The sequence below is a fragment of the Rhamphochromis sp. 'chilingali' genome, assembly GCF_963969265.1.
Source record: "Rhamphochromis sp. 'chilingali' genome assembly, chromosome: 9".
Classification (NCBI taxonomy): Eukaryota; Metazoa; Chordata; class Actinopteri; order Cichliformes; family Cichlidae; genus Rhamphochromis; species Rhamphochromis sp. 'chilingali'.
The window spans coordinates 21991474-22007472 of record NC_137936.1 but is presented as its reverse complement, the minus strand read 5'-3'; the positions used below and the strand labels follow the sequence as shown (position 1 = coordinate 22007472).

The 15999-nt window shown below is 37.5% G+C and overlaps 1 protein-coding gene across 7 annotated transcripts in view; it reads right to left on the bottom strand.

The window, feature by feature from the left end:
* The window catches only part of atp2b2 (ATPase plasma membrane Ca2+ transporting 2), a 92543-nt gene that overhangs the window by 27623 nt on the left and 48921 nt on the right, over positions 1-15999 (bottom strand). For all 7 annotated transcript variants that reach the window (XM_080890824.1, XM_080890827.1, XM_080890821.1 and 4 more), the window contains 7 exons: positions 15246-15371; positions 14807-14839; positions 12837-12929; positions 10515-10556; positions 6779-6943; positions 3521-3735; positions 2865-3107 (listed from right to left, as the gene is read on the bottom strand). In XM_080890824.1, coding sequence (XP_080746950.1) covers positions 2865-3107; positions 3521-3735; positions 6779-6943; positions 10515-10556; positions 12837-12929; positions 14807-14839; positions 15246-15371 — 917 coding nt within the window. The remainder of the gene's footprint in view (positions 1-2864; positions 3108-3520; positions 3736-6778; positions 6944-10514; positions 10557-12836; positions 12930-14806; positions 14840-15245; positions 15372-15999) is intronic.

The following is a 15999-nucleotide window of genomic DNA, read 5'->3' as shown; positions in this document are numbered from 1 at the left end:
AATGCAGTATCATTATTTGGTATTTGAGAAGTGGAGTTAATGTGGAAATGTAATACTTACTGAGCAAATCAAAGGACCATTTATATACTGAGTGCAGATTGAAATGCAGCCTGTGGCTGTGACAAAAAAGAAATATTCATTTGCCATTTGCACACGAGTGACATCTCATTCTTACTCTGTAGGATTTAATATAATGTTGGCCCACCCTTTGCTGCTATAACAACTTCAACTCTTCTGGGAAGGATTTCCACAAGGTTTCAGAGTGCATTTATGGGAATTTTTGATCATTTTTCCAGAAGAGCATTTGTGAGGTCAGACAGTGATGTTGGATAAGAAGGCCTGGCTCGCTGTCTCAAATCCCAAAGGTGCTTTATGGGGTTGAGGTCAAGACTTTGCGCTGGCCAAACTTGCTCCTCTATGTCTTTATGGACCTTGCTTTGTGCACTGGTGTTGAAACAGGAAGGGACCTTCCTCAAACTGTTCCCAATAATAAGTTGGAGGATGAAATTGTCCAAAATATCTTGGTATGCTGAAACTTTAAGATGATCTCTGGAACTAAGGGGTCGACCCCATCTCCTGAAAAACATCCCCACACCATAATCCCCTCTCCACCAAACTTTATACTTGGAACAATGCCGTCAGACAAGTACTGCTCTTCTGGCAACTGCCAAACCCAGACACATCTGTAGTATTACCAGACAGAGAAACTTGATTCGTCACTCCAGAGAACCAATCCCACCAGACCCTTTGCATTGGGCTTGATGATGTGAGGCTTGGATGCAGCTTCTCGCCATGGAAACACATTCCATAAAGCTCTCTACGCAATGTTCTTGAGCTAATCTGAAGGCTACATGAGGTTTGAAGGTTTGTAGTGACTGACTCTGCAGAAAGTTGGTGACCATCCACTGATCCATTTTACATGGTCTACCACTTCATGGTTGGGTCACTGTCATTCCCAATCTCCTCCACTTTGTTATAATACCACTAACAGCTGACTATTTAGTAGCGAGGAAATTTAATGCCTAGACTTGTTGCTCAGGTGGCATCCCATCACAGTAACATGCTGGAATTCACTGATATACTGAGTGCGACCCATTCCTTCACTTTGTAGAAGCAGTCTGCATGGCCAGGTGATTGGTTTTATACACCTGTGACCATGGAAGTGATTGTATCACCTGAATTCAACAACTTGGATGGATGAGTGAATACTTTTGGCAATATAGTTCAATACTGTAAACTAGTATTAAAGGGACACAAGCAGATCTCTGTACTACTTGGCATTATGATAAGAAGGGTAATTGTATGGCAAAAATGACTGAATTCAATCTACTGTCTATCAGTAAATTTTACAAATAAAAAAAATGAAAAGTTGAAATGATAGTAGACACAGGTGACCAACCAAAATCATTCTGGTAGCATGTTTTGCACTCAAAGCTATCTTTGCAAAAGATCTACGCAGTTTTTAACCATTTATTATCAACGCTCTAAGAGACAGAAAAATGCACATGTAGAAACTATACTCTAAAATAAGTTTTTAAAAACATTTTCCCCCCCCTCTAAGGTTTATACCTAAAGTTTCACAGCATTAAAGGCTCATTATTGAGTAAATCCTTAGTACAGCCAGGCAGCATCTGTGCTTAATCACTTGAACAAATGCTATAACTCCCATTAGTACACCTACCTTCATCTTTAATTTAATAATGAAACTCCATTGTGTGTTCACGTGATCAAAAACATGACTGCCACATATGTTTACTGGTTCAGTTTTTGATCGGTTCTTTGGGTAGCAGGGGAAGGACAAACACTAGCTTTAATGTTGCAAAATTCTCTCATAGATTTCCATTCAGGACCCATGTCCCTGCACTTACAATGTCTCCGAAAGTGAAAGCACAGTATTTGTGCTTTGAAAGGTAGGAAGTGAAATCTGTTGGATTCTTCGTTCATAGATGTCCTAATTGCTCAGCTCACTGTTCCATAAGGGCATTTGTCAGTTGGTCAACCATCAATGAATAGACTCTACACGAGTTTACAAGGATGGTGACAAATAGATCGGCACAAACAGTGTGTGTGTGTGTGTGTGTGTGTGTGTGTGTGTGTGTGTGTGTGTGTGTGTGTGTGTGTGTGTGTGTGTGTGTGTGTGCAGGTGAGTCTACATGCCAGGAAATGGATTACTCAGGCATGTTGTTCCAACAGGCTGAAGACATGCTAATCTTGGCAATCATTGCTTTTAGATTGTTTAACCAAGCGCTTTATCATGCAAATAATGTTTCAGACCTGTGTCCTGGACAAGATTTCCATGCAGACTAGTCACATTTTCTGTGATTAGAATACGAAACAGCATGAGTGTGTTTCTCCATATATCTATGTATTTCTTACTGAATGCAGGTCTAATTGGCTTAGAGAAAATGTCTCCTTGCTGCATTCACTATAGACAGGAGAACATCTCCAGCACTTAGACAGATTGGATTCAATTACAGTCTGCTATGCTCTGAATATCAGATAAGACAAAATTACACAACCGTTCTCAAGGTGACAAGTTGAGTGAATGCCTAATGAATCTAAAGCAGCAGCCAAGGACACTGCCTGCCTGCTTAGCCAAAAAGAAAGCACTGCAGAGCTGTCTCGCTGTTTCAGGGTTGCTCCCATCATATGGTGTCACTGTTTACACAGAGTAAGCTGAAATCTAAGAAGCTAACCCAGGATAATATAGGTTTATCTTCTCTGAGTGTAGTACAGTACAATAGCCCAAATATTGGTTCACGGAGAGCATCAAGCATGAATTGGTATTTAAAAGTGACAGATAAGTTATTCAAATATTCACTTAACTTTATACTTATACATTAACTGTGTTCTCTAAGACTTACCAGTATCTTTGTGGTATAGGCGCTGTTAATTGAGATGGAATTGACAAGTAAATCCAATGACTTGGGTGGCAGGACTCCAGGATCTGGTATCTCTTTGTAATGTACATCACCAACGTATAACTGCACAGCTGTCATGCGGTTGGTGGTTAGCGTGCCTGTCTTGTCAGAACAGATGGCTGTAGCGTTGCCCATTGTTTCACATGCATCCAAGTGACGCACCAGGTTGTTGTCTTTCATCATTTTCTGTTGGTAGAAAACAATGTGGTCCATTTTAAAGTATTTTTTTTCAATAAAGTGCCTATCCCGAGCCTCACACTGCTTAACTTTCAGTGGCAAAAATGGCCACCGTACATGTCGGTACATATAACATTTTAATTTGATTCATGTCATTCAAAAAAAATGTAATTCTTTGCACAGTCAGACTTAATTGAATTATTTACATATTTGCCGCTGTGAATAAAATAAGCACATTAACACAGCTGGGAGAATTAATTGCCCTGAATCCTCAAGTATGCATGTAAGTCTCATCTCTGTGAAAGGTGCACACATTTGCATATGCAAAGACAAAGAAAAACAACAATATCTAACTACATAACAAATCTATTAATGACAAATGTGAGACCATGGAGTCTTACAATGCTTAAAAGTTACCTTACCTTAACAGAATAAGCCAAGGAGATGGTGACAGCCAGCGGCAGTCCCTCTGGGACAGCCACCACCAAAACAGTTACACCAATGATGAAGAACTTGACAAAGTACTGGATGTAGATAGGAGTGCACTCAGGCATCCAAGGGTGCTTCTGCATCACAAAGTTGTCAATGGCAAAGTACAGGACCAGGATGATGACTGTAATGGCTGACATGAGCAAACCTGGTGAAAAGTACGGCGAGTATTAGCTGAGGAAAGGAATGGCAAAGTGAGGCATGTAATCAAACAAAACTATAGAGGGGAACAGTTTGATACAGGAGTCTAAGCAGAGAATCGCTTTTCTACACTTTACTGATGACTGTGGACAAATCCGGTTACTCAGTTTGCTTACTCGATCCATCAGTGCGGCATGTGGTGAGCAGCTCAAGTCCTTCCTAGTGCCAAGCGCTTTATGATGACTCCACAGAGAATGGCCACACACGGGACTTAACTCAGTGTGTTGTTGCTGTGAGTTGCCTAAAATCTGAGTTGACTAAATTCATAGATAAAATAATTTATCAAAGGAATAATATATGTTATATTAATGTGTATCAGTGTCAGGAAAACTCTGACTGATCAGTGAGGTCTAGCTAGGTGAGCAAGCTACCCTCCCTTTTCCAGTGCTCAATTTTCACTCAGTAATCACTGTTAAGCTAAACTCTGTGTGGCAAACACATAGTGAAACACAGGTTTGACAGCCAAAGCACCTTATTGCCAGATCTGACAAGCTGTTATTGCCAGGAACTAAAAGGGTGGTTCCAAAATCTATGACATTTTTATTACTTTAAACTGCCTGCTGCTGAAAAAAACTGAAATGATAAATATGCTGGTTAAGATGAATTACCTGAATGCAGGAACTGCAAGATGATAAATGTTCAAAAAACAAAAAAGCTAGGGTAGGAAAAAGCTGTAACTTAAACCTAACTGAATAATGGAGATGGATTTCATTCATGCACCTATGGGAGGGGAACGTAATTATGTTGTAGGAGTTGTAATTTTTCCAACTTTAATAAACTTTTTTTTTATTCTGGTACACTAACTCAGCTGAGTCACAGTTTTAAAAAAAAGTCTATATTGCAATTACAGCATTTCATGCTGCTTACACTCAGAAATATTTATGCTGAAAATGCTGACTTTAAGTAATTTGATTGCATGAAAAATCTCCATGCAATTTAGTTACATGAGTAAAATGTAAAACAATAATTTTAATTTGGTCAAATCTGGTCAAAATAAATTAACTTGACTGGTAAACACTGATGTTATACCAAACATATTTCCCTTAATGAAAATGGAATTTTCCATAATGACAGTTATACGAATAAATAAACCTTTAACTTTATATATTTCAGTTGCATTTTACTCAAACTTATTGCTTCATATTTATGAGGGTTGAGAACATTTTTTAAGTGTTGTGGATCCCTTCAGCCCTTCAGCCCTCCAGCCTAGCCTTGGCTACTGGTTCTTTAATTCCCCCATTCCTAAAAGAACATTTACTTATGATTGGTCAATACTGGGAATCATACTGAGGCGTGGTATGCCCTGTTTGTCAGCATAAACATTTAATGAAATAAATAAAAACAGTTGGATGACTCCATTTGGTACACCGTTTGTCCTCATTGCCTGCTTGGGCTGACATAATATTTTCATGACTGATACATCTAATATATCTTTATCAAAACGAGCCCCTTTTAATAGGCATGTGCTGAAAAGCTTACTGAAGTGGAAAATGTATGCTGTCAGAAACATTGATGGTATCATAGCTGGTAAAACTGTATTCCTGAGAACTGTATATCTCCATGCATAGTTGACTGTTTGTATGTTGGAGTACATTAAAAGCTTATAATACTAATTATATGGTGCTTGTCATGCAAGAACATATACATAAATTGATCAAGAAAACCACAGTTTTGGGGCAGCTTGTCGCAAACATAATTAAGAGCATTGGATCATTTTCTATGTACTGAAGGCTGTGCATTTGGCTCACATATTTATATATGTTTACATGCTTATCTCATTATTATAAACTTTGGGCATGTTTTAATGGCCATAACTATCTAATTATGAAAGTTAAATGTTAATAAAAGCAACTATTTGCAGTCTTTATTCTTTCTCAGCTTGTTAAAGGAGGACAGCTAATAGCTACATTTTGGGTGTGGCTTTTTAAGACACACAGATGCTGAAGTTCCAGTATTTTCCCCAATATGCCACATGATCTTACAAGCACTGCTTGTATGCTAATCCATCCTTGGTATTTCACTGTTCTGACACAGTGTCCTCATTCCATCACTCAGGCCAACAGTTTGATGTAACAGCACACTGTAGAAACAGGGACTTCTTGAAGCTGTAAACCTTCAACTCTTTACAAGGAGAAATAAGAACTAGAGCACACTGGAAGCTCTGTTTACTTAACTTCCTAAACAGCTTTTAAGGACAGAAGCACCATTTGTACACTCAAGCTTTCGAGGCCTGTATGTTATCAACATAATTAATACTTCCCAACAATCTGCCCACTTGTGGATTACCTTTGCACTGCAGGCAGTAACAGATTTGAATCCCTACTCAAAATGGCTGGCCCAATATAGTGAGCTGATTGTGTAAAGGGAAATCTCACTTATTTTGATGAAGCTGGAACTAAAACATTTATGCAGTCACTTGTTACCCAAGCAGGCCTGTCGTGGTATATGAATGTCTGGGAGAAAAATCAAACAGTTATTTAAAAACAGGTATTATTTGGTGCACTAAAGGTTAAAGATTTCTGAGAAAACGCGGCAGATTAAGAAAAGCAAAAGCACACTGGTCCTGTTTTCTCGATGTGTTACCTTCATTTGAAAGGACTCACATGCTGCAAATGTGCCTCACATCAGCTCCTCAGTGGCCTAAACCCTACCCTAAATTATATTAGAAACAACATTTTATGATATTGTGTGTAACATTGCAAAACTGGGCGACCAGCATGACAAAATCTCTGTTTCTACTAGTACAATGATTCAGCAGTTTCTCAAGGGCAGAGGGGAAAAACAAAACAAAACACTGAACACACTCTTCCAGAGCTCTGTAATTCAGATACCTTAGGTTTCTTCTAAACTCCTTTGATTGCTTCAAACAAATAAAAAGCAGTCTTATCTGTGCAACTTTGATGGACAGGATGATGGTTTAGTGCCTCTTTTTTCCCCGGATCTATCTGCGTGACTGAATGATAGACTTGTCTGTGTGCAATTTGTTGTACCTGCTTTGCCAATCTGGACAGCCAGTTTGGTCAGCTTCCCTTGCAGCACAGACTTCTCTTTCTTCGGAGCTGACACTTTCTTCCTCTCTTTCTCATCAGCCTCTCCGCCTTCAGCACTCTTTAGAGGCTGCATCTCCATGGCAGCTGCTCCATCCTGCTTCTTCACTGTAAACACAACAATAAAAAAACAACAAAAAACAGACAGCACCAGTGTTAGATAAGGAGATTAGACCAATAAAATGAGGAGGAAGAGGGACTTCACTTAACACCCAGGTGTGCTACTCGCACCAGTACCATTCGGCACAGGCAAACAGTTTAGACTTAAAACCAAGAAAAAATAACTACATCCAATGACATTTTGCTTGGCTCTGACCATCTTACTGTATGATGTGTAAGAAAACTAAAACATGTTGCACTTTTATAGCATATAACATAGTATAAGAGACACACTTATTCTTCCCATCGTTCATCAAAAAAACATATTTACCGTAAATTATTCATACATTAACTATCTTAAAATCTAGACCTTCAGAGTATTTAGAAGTCTGCTGATCATTTCAGGATCATTTATACCATGTGAAAATTACATTTCCTGTACTGTATATAAAAATACAAAATAATAGTGAGGAAGAGCACAATTTGAAGTCAAGAAAAAAGTAAAAGATAAACTACATAAACATGAGAAGTAAATATCTTCTTTTTAGCGTAAAACTCACTGAAGGTTTAATTCAAGTCTTTGCCTTCACACCATGCAAACAAAATGACTTAAATCTAAAATCGTAATTTTTGATCGCTTCATTAAATGATAGAAAAACTTATTTTCAGATATTACAGTCATTGTTTCTCAGGATGAATTGTAATTGCTGATATTTGGGTTGTTGTTTCAGGTAATGTGAACAATTCAAAATCAGTGTATTAGGCTTTTATCTACAAAATGGGCATAAAACTGCTCAAGTCTTTAATTGTGTTTTCTTTTTCCCCCCCACTGAGAACAATTTGTAGACAAGCTCCTAATGATATGATGAACTTGATTGCCAGAAATATATCTTGGGCCTAATCAGTTGAGTAATGTTCAAACTCATGATAGTTGGCAGTAGTGTTGAAACCCAGTGAAAAAAGGGTCTTTTCTAGCAAAATAATCAGTTAACGTATCTGAAATTTTGAAAAGTGTGTTTTTAATAATCACGTAAGACGGTATAATCAGTAGGACTATACATTTAACTGAAATAATGCATATGGAGTAGACTGGAACACAAAGATAACACAGTGAAAGTAAAATGAATTCAACTCAAAGGGGCTGTTAAAGACTGTTGTCTAAGACATATTTTGGCCCATGTAAAATATATATATGCAATTTCTACTCCCACTTAAAGTGTATTTGATATTTTATGTACGTTATGAAATTTTATGATTTGATAAATGCAAAGTCCTCTGTGTGTGTCTGTGTACGTGTGTGTGTGTGTGTGTGGGGGGGGGGGGGGGGGGGGGGACCTCTTAGGCAGTAAAACCAGTCCACGATTACCTTACCCCATCTCTTGTGCTCTCCCCTTGAAAAGACACATTAAGTGAACCTCTCTGTTAATGTAAGCCATTACCAAGAATCATTTCAGCCCAGTTTCCCAATCACAATGAGGCATTTGTTTGATGGTCATGAAAAACCTTTTAATGTTGAGCATTTGTCATACTCTCCGGTTGCGCATTTTGTTTTTTTCACCCCCTCGACACAAGACAGAGTATATCGCCCGTATCCAGGTGGATTCAGGAGAAGAGCATTACTTAAAATTAAAACACTCTTGACTAAAGTCCATCTTCTGAAAGAGACTGTTTGTTCTTTAAATAGCGTTCTAGCAATAATTATCATCGTAATCATACCACACCCCACAGTTTTACTATAGGAAAGTATTAATTTGTGCCTATTCTTTGAAGATAGGGATTTTCTTCAGCTTGTGTCTATTATTCTATATAACCATGCTTTTATTATATTTGCCATGAAATCAAGGCTTGCAGATACCCATATTGTCAAGAAGCATAAAATAGTATATACTATACACATCGCCTTCACTAATAAATGCTTACATTACATTAAGGGGTGTAGAGTAAGGTCATGTTAACAATCCATTACAATTTGGCTTACATCCACCAAAATCTTCAAGGTCAACTTAATGATTTATTGGTCAAAAATTGACTAAAAACATTATAACTTAGAAACTATGACTCTTAAAAGTGTGGTGTGTACAGTATATCAACATGTAGAAAGCACCATATCAAGATTTAATAAATCATGTCACATTTCACCTCTGACCTTTACTTCAAGGTCAATAGATTGATCTAAAGGTCAAAGTGACAATAATCCTATGAAGAGCTAATAAATTACTGCCATTGTTTTCATTGACACCATATAAGGAATGATATATGAGGATTCTAAAATCACAATACTTCAGGACCCCCGACCTCATCTTCAAGGTCAAAAAAGGTCAATCTTTCATAAAATGTCTTTGATCTTTAAAAATATGCTTAAAATCTTACTGCCTTAAATTATACTGTTATATTGGGATTCTAAATATCATATTAAGATTAAGAATTGCCCAAAGTACATTATTTTTACTGCACTACAAACTTCTTGAAGTAAGTTTAAAAAGAACAAAGAAAGCAAATAGAATATATGTAAAATAAAAGACTGCTTTCTTAAACATGGATACCGCCTCGTGTGAGCTGGCTTGGCATTGGTTTGTACTCTCTGAATGCTTCTTGTTTACTCATGAAACAGTCTTCTTTGAGTTATTTTCCACATATTTCCTATATTTATGGAAAGATTAACAAAGTTTAACAATATAATAATTAATCATTTCTATTATATGTTGTCACACCTTTATTGACATCATCAAATAAGCATGTGACAAGCAGCTACTACATCATTACTAAATCAATCAGCAGAGCTAAGGTTAACATACCTCTAATGAAACCTTTGTATGAAAAATCTGAGAGCAGTAGCAGCTTGTTTTTTGTTTAATATTTTCGAGAAATTAAAGTGGTTTGTGACTGTCAGCCACATTACACTATTTGAAGAAATCCCTATGGTGTTTGTGTTATGTGCTTTCTTTCCAAAGTCTAACCTGATATAATATAAATCAGCATTACCCACACCCCTACAGAGACCAAACAATAAATAAAAATGAAAGAGGATCCCTTTAATCTGACACCAATTTAAATCAAATTCTGTAAGGAAAACTTTATTATAGAGAGGACACTTGTCGGTGTCCCTGGATAAAAGGCGACTTGGCTAAGGCTGACAGGGGATAGTTGAGGGACAGGTTGCTATTTTCTCAGAAAGACCAAGATGAGCCAACAAAACAACAAGAAGAACAGAACAACAGACCAGGGACGACACAGCAGTGACAGACAGTGGGAAAGAGCGGGATGTCTAACATAATTTGACTGTGGGTAAAACCTGGGTCAAATAAAAGGTCTAATTCCTTCCAACACATACAGTGTCTGGGATTGGCTTCAGCCTGCAATAGACTTCAGTCACAAAAATGAGCAGAATCCAGTCTGAATTAGCACTGCACAACGCTTAAAGAGACCATTATTAAGAACAATCTGGGCTGATAAAAATAAAGTAACCTGCATTTGACCCAGAGCTTACGCTACACACCATAAAAGGGAAGAGATGAGAAGAGGAAAAGGAAGGAGGAGGAGGGGGAGGAAGAGGAGAGAGTGAAAGATATGGTTTGGTTACCTTTAATCTGGTTGCTCTCCATATTGCCATCTTGCATTTTACCTATGATGGAGACATACAAGACAACAACAACAAAAATAACCAAGGCAGACAGGTCAACAAATTATCACCACAGAGACAGCACAAACAATGAGAACCAAAATTCACAAACAGGGAGACAGGAAAATGACTTTTAATACATCTCTGTGACAGTCACATAGAAAGGCTTGTGATAAGCAAGTGATGCAACTAGTAGCTACAACAGCTGACAAGGAGTTAGAAAGACTAAAACGTACTAAACGGGTTATTCTAACAGATCACTGACATACTGCTGTGTAGACTACTACAAAATGGGAGAAACCATTGTTTTGATACACTTTATTTCATTGCATAAGAAATTAATTAGGTAATTAAAATCAATTAATGGGCCTTTCTAAATAAAAAAAAAAAAGAAAGAAATTCTTCAAAGTATATTAAGTGTGATGTAAAATTCACATTTAAAATAGCACTTTTTAAAAAATCTCTTCATTTTCTTTGTATTGTTTTGAATGACATACTCACACTGTGAGCACAGGCAATTCCACGCAACATTAGCAACAACATGAATCAAATTGTCGGGTTATCAAATGAGATATAAGACAAACAGCAGATAAGGCATTACACCAAACACTGACAGTGAGAGAGGGTACACCAAAAGCACACGTACAGTACACAGAAACAAGAGACAGCATGCATAAGAGGAAAGTTCAGGCATGCAAGATCACACGATCACACACTTAAAGGGAAGCAGACTGGAAATGTGAACAATACAGAGGGAGAAAGAGAGAGCCTGAAGGGAAAGCCTCCCACATGGTGAAGTTACATAAGAACAACTGGAAGAAAACTGAAATAAGTTTGGAGACAATGAATTTATTATGCTGTTGGATTCTTCTCAAAAGGAGTTAACTTAATTTAAATGTGCACTTTAATCGCACAGTGCTGTTTTAAGTTATACAGTCAACTTGGGGGTAGTCTAATTGAGCTGTGAAAGACCTTGTTAGAAGTAAAAATATATGTTATTTTGCAGCCGGTGAAAGATAAGACTAAGCATCTAGTAAAGCGTCTTGCACTTTCAAACAAAATAGATACACAGTGTGCCAAAAAAAGAAGAAGCATTTTATTTTGTACTGCAGCTTTGATCCCATTATTTTTGGAGTCGGTGGAAGGCAGGCCAGAAAGTTGACCAAATCTGTCTTTCAGGGATTTGTACATAAATGTCACAAATTGTTCAGGTAGAGCTGTAAGACCATCAGACCAGAGCTGGTTCATTTCACCTTCACTTCCACTTTAGCCAGTTTCCCCGGAGTCACAATAAAGCTGAAGATGACAAATCGCTTTGTTCCAGCCCAGGATAGCACAAGGTCACCATTACAGCACAAATCTTACCACTCCTGCCTTGGGTACAAACACACTGGGGCTGCTCTCCAAGGGGAAACAGATAAGAGAGAACCCAGTGCCACAATGAAGTTAATCGTTTTGCACTGTGTCCAGCTAACACAGAAATAGAGGATTTTCACTAAGCGACCTCAGGGGACATCAGACTAAAGGGGGTTGGACCTACTATAAGATTTTTCCATCAGTCATCAACCTGTGTTTTTTGTTTTTTTTTTCAAATCTCAACAATTAAATCAAATTTGAACTATGACGGAAAATAAGAGTAGAATATAAAGAAAGGGTTTCAAATGTGGAAACTATCCAAATTCACCATATTATTGCCAAGAGGTCAGTTAGACTATAAAATAGGGAAAAGACTAGTGTGTCTATGTCTGAAAATAAAAAAGTGCCTTGTAAATCCTGGCCTAATCGTTCAAAAACTCATATGTAGCAACAACACTGCAGGGGTTATATGTTATATGCCTTTTTCTTACCAGATTCTGAGCAAGAAACGGAATGAAGTCACTTTTAATGTTATTCTTGTTATCCCTGACAATATAAAAACACTCAAAAGATCTTCCTTGCTTTTCAACATTATAGAGACCCATGGACCTGGGGACTTTTATTTATTTTAGTCTTGATTTAAAGATTCATGCAGAGGAAAAACATTAGAAATGTGTCCATGATGGCTATATTCGTTAAAACTCTTACAAGACAAGCAACAGCATATAGAGAAGAACAAGAAACACAGTTTCTACAGATAATAATGGCATGCACTGATAGCATGGATATGAAAAAGGTACAAAACAACAGAGAGAAAAACAAAAGATGAGCACCCACGGTAGGAGGAGGCAGTTTGAGAATGAAGAAGGTAGGAGGGGTCAAAAGTCACAAGAGAGAGATCAGAGATCAGAGGTTTTATCGACCTACCATTAATTAGGCTGGCACTGCCAGGGGCATTAATGCCTGCAGCCCCATCCGTGGCTATAGTTGCGATGGGGTGGATAGGGGGATGGGAGCAGTCTAGCCAGTAACAATAAGGGCCAAACATGAATGAACAAAAACACACACACACGCACGCCCACACACAAACACACCCACACACGTGCACACCCAAGACAGTGAACAGAAATAACATGGTTATAGCACATTTAAGAGATTCATCATATGTAGACCGTGTAAAGACCGTGTGATTAGTGTGGGGAAAAAAATGCATTTGCAAATGTTTTTATTATTATTATGTATTTAGCTAATGTTAGATTTGATAGAAGATGTTTATCAAATGTTAATAATAAGACAAGTATAACAGTGGACGGACATGAAACATGAAACCTGAACATAACATTGGGGGAAACAATAAAATAAAACATGAAACCACAGCTACACTAGAAGTAAGTCGGTTGTCAGACAAATTTAGACACCTGTTTGTTTCTGTGCATTTTACCCATCAAATTTCATGTATTGTCAATTGTGCCCCCAACCTTTAGCAATATTATCAAAACCATGTTATTCGTGTAATATCATTTAGCAAAACAAAAATCCTAATTTGAGACAAAAATTTAAACAAATGAGCTAAAATTAAAACTAAAGTCAAACTCCCCAGTCCAAACTAAACAAAAAATAAGAGGGATCCACCTCATTAGCCAGTGAAACACACATGTGCCAGCCAGTTAAGTGAAGAGACTAATGATCTTTAACAGGAAACATTTTCCTGTTATTTTCCATAGTTGTTATAGTTGCTATTTTTAAATGATAAACATGGGAAATTTTTATTATGTTTTAGTGTCCTTTTGGTTTCAGCAAAATTAAAACAAAGCGTGGTGCATAAATGTTTGTCAGTTTCATTATAACTTAATTTTTCAATCATCTCATTTAAAAACACAGGACTTCTGTGATTCCGGTCTCAAATTTTCACAGCAGATCCATCTCATCCAACATCTGGCAGATATGATTCTTTAAAAAGTCTTAATCCTAACTTTGTCAGAGCTGTACTATTTAGACCAAATGTGAATCAATTATTAAATGCAAAAGGATATTCAAATGTGTGGCAACATTTTGGTATGATTTTGATCATGAAATTGTCAAATTATCATTGTTGATCAGTAATTATTATTCATTTTGAATCATCATAGAAGCTTTTCCCCCCCCTGGTTTAGCCAATCAAATTAGATATATAAAAACCAAAAAAGTAAATGAATGAATATCATAGCAGCAATGCACCTAAAACCGTATTGTTGTTGAAGAACTGTAGTTATTATAAACATCACACTAAAAAGACACACAGCATTAGATTTAAGCTGGAGGGATGATCTAACAAATCTTTACCTTTTTATAATATCACTACATGTTTCCATGCAAGCTATTTTTAATTTAATGAAAATACGGAAGTGGTAGCAAAGACACTACTAAAAGGATAAACTGTGCACATATACATATTAAGATGTAAAAGAGTACATCTTATACAAGCTTGTACTAACTAGTTTACACCCTACTGCTGGTACATGTGTTGTGCACCCACAAGGCTATTGCTCTCATATCATTGTTCTGTAATACAGCAATGAGATGAGTCTGAAAGCCCGTTCTTATTCATGGCATTCAACAAGTCTATGAAGCAGGGCTTATGTTGGATGCTAGCTAGTTAGTCTGATGAGTGCAGAGCCTGTTATATGAGGAGAGGATTATGCATTGTGAAATGTGTTATCTATCAACACTTAAAAAGATGCAGTGTTGTGATTATGATGCTTCTCTTTTTAAGTGAGGAGTTTAACAGAAGCAAGGTTGCTTTGTTAGAGAAAAGGGTAGTCTAGCAACAGTGGTTTACTGGTAAGCACTAGGGGTTAAAGATCAAAAGGTTCAAGTACTGTACCACTTCCAGGGGTCAGAGAAAGGTGATACTCTACCTGTATTCTGGTGTCCGTCTTCCACTGCCCCTCCTTCGAGGCAAATTTGGAACGATAAGAGAGTAAGGACAATGATGCACCTGAACCCACAGAACCTGCATACTGCAGCTGATTACTGAGCCACCAATACTGATATCATACAGTATCTATACACATTCACTTAGTGTTGAATACTGTACTACAAACACCTACAAAAGGTGGGCATTTGTCCATTTGTGAGTTCATTCTTTAGAACCCCTCTGTTTACAAAGACAGTTAAAACACTGACATTGTGCAATGAGGTATACAGACTTTGAGAACATAAGGTAATGAAATGAGAAAAGCTTGTTTTCAGGGGTATGTTGCTGGGCAACACTGACACAAAAGCAAATTACTCAGTACTCCTGAGTATGGAGCAGGTTATATATGAGAAGATCATATAAGGATCAAATTATCTTACCTTTCTTCTCCTTTTTCTCCTCTTCCTCCACACCAGCCCCCAGCAGTGTAAAGATGATTCCAGTCTGAGAGTTGACACCGACAGCCGTCACCACCATGCGGCCCGAGCCCTCCATCACATGGGTCCCTAAAGAAAGCGCAGCAGTTTCTATATTACAGATATGCATACTTTCAGTAACTTAAAAAAAGATAAACACTTCTGTTACTTTTTAGAGCTTTTCTAGCAAAAGTTGACTGTTAATTTCTATAACAGCTCATTCCTAATACAAAGACTTATGCGACTAACTTGCTCAATCAATAACATTAAAGCGCTTTACAAACAGGTTAGTTGATCTTGTTATGTCCCAATCTTAATAAAATCATATCTATCAATGAATATGCAGAACCTGTAGACTAGGAGAAAGGTTATAGGAGCAGACGCTGTCTGGCTTCCATTTATATACAGAGTAATACTGGCTAATCTTGTTACAGTGGGCTTAGCTGTATCCATGTGAAGAGTGCATAGAGAGCAAAAGAGGAATACGTTGATTGATGCTGCAATCTTGAGACCCACTGGGAACTGTCCAGATTGGGCATTTGGTATTTTTTTTTATTCTTTCAGAGTTAGACTGTTAACAGTGACCAGTGCACTCAGTAGGGTAAAATGGGAGTCTTGACGCACTGGATAGCAAGCAAGGTGAAGGCATGCTTTAAAGGTTACATTTGGTTATGGTGAGGGTAACATTATGTCCTGCTTCTATTTAACATTCTAATCT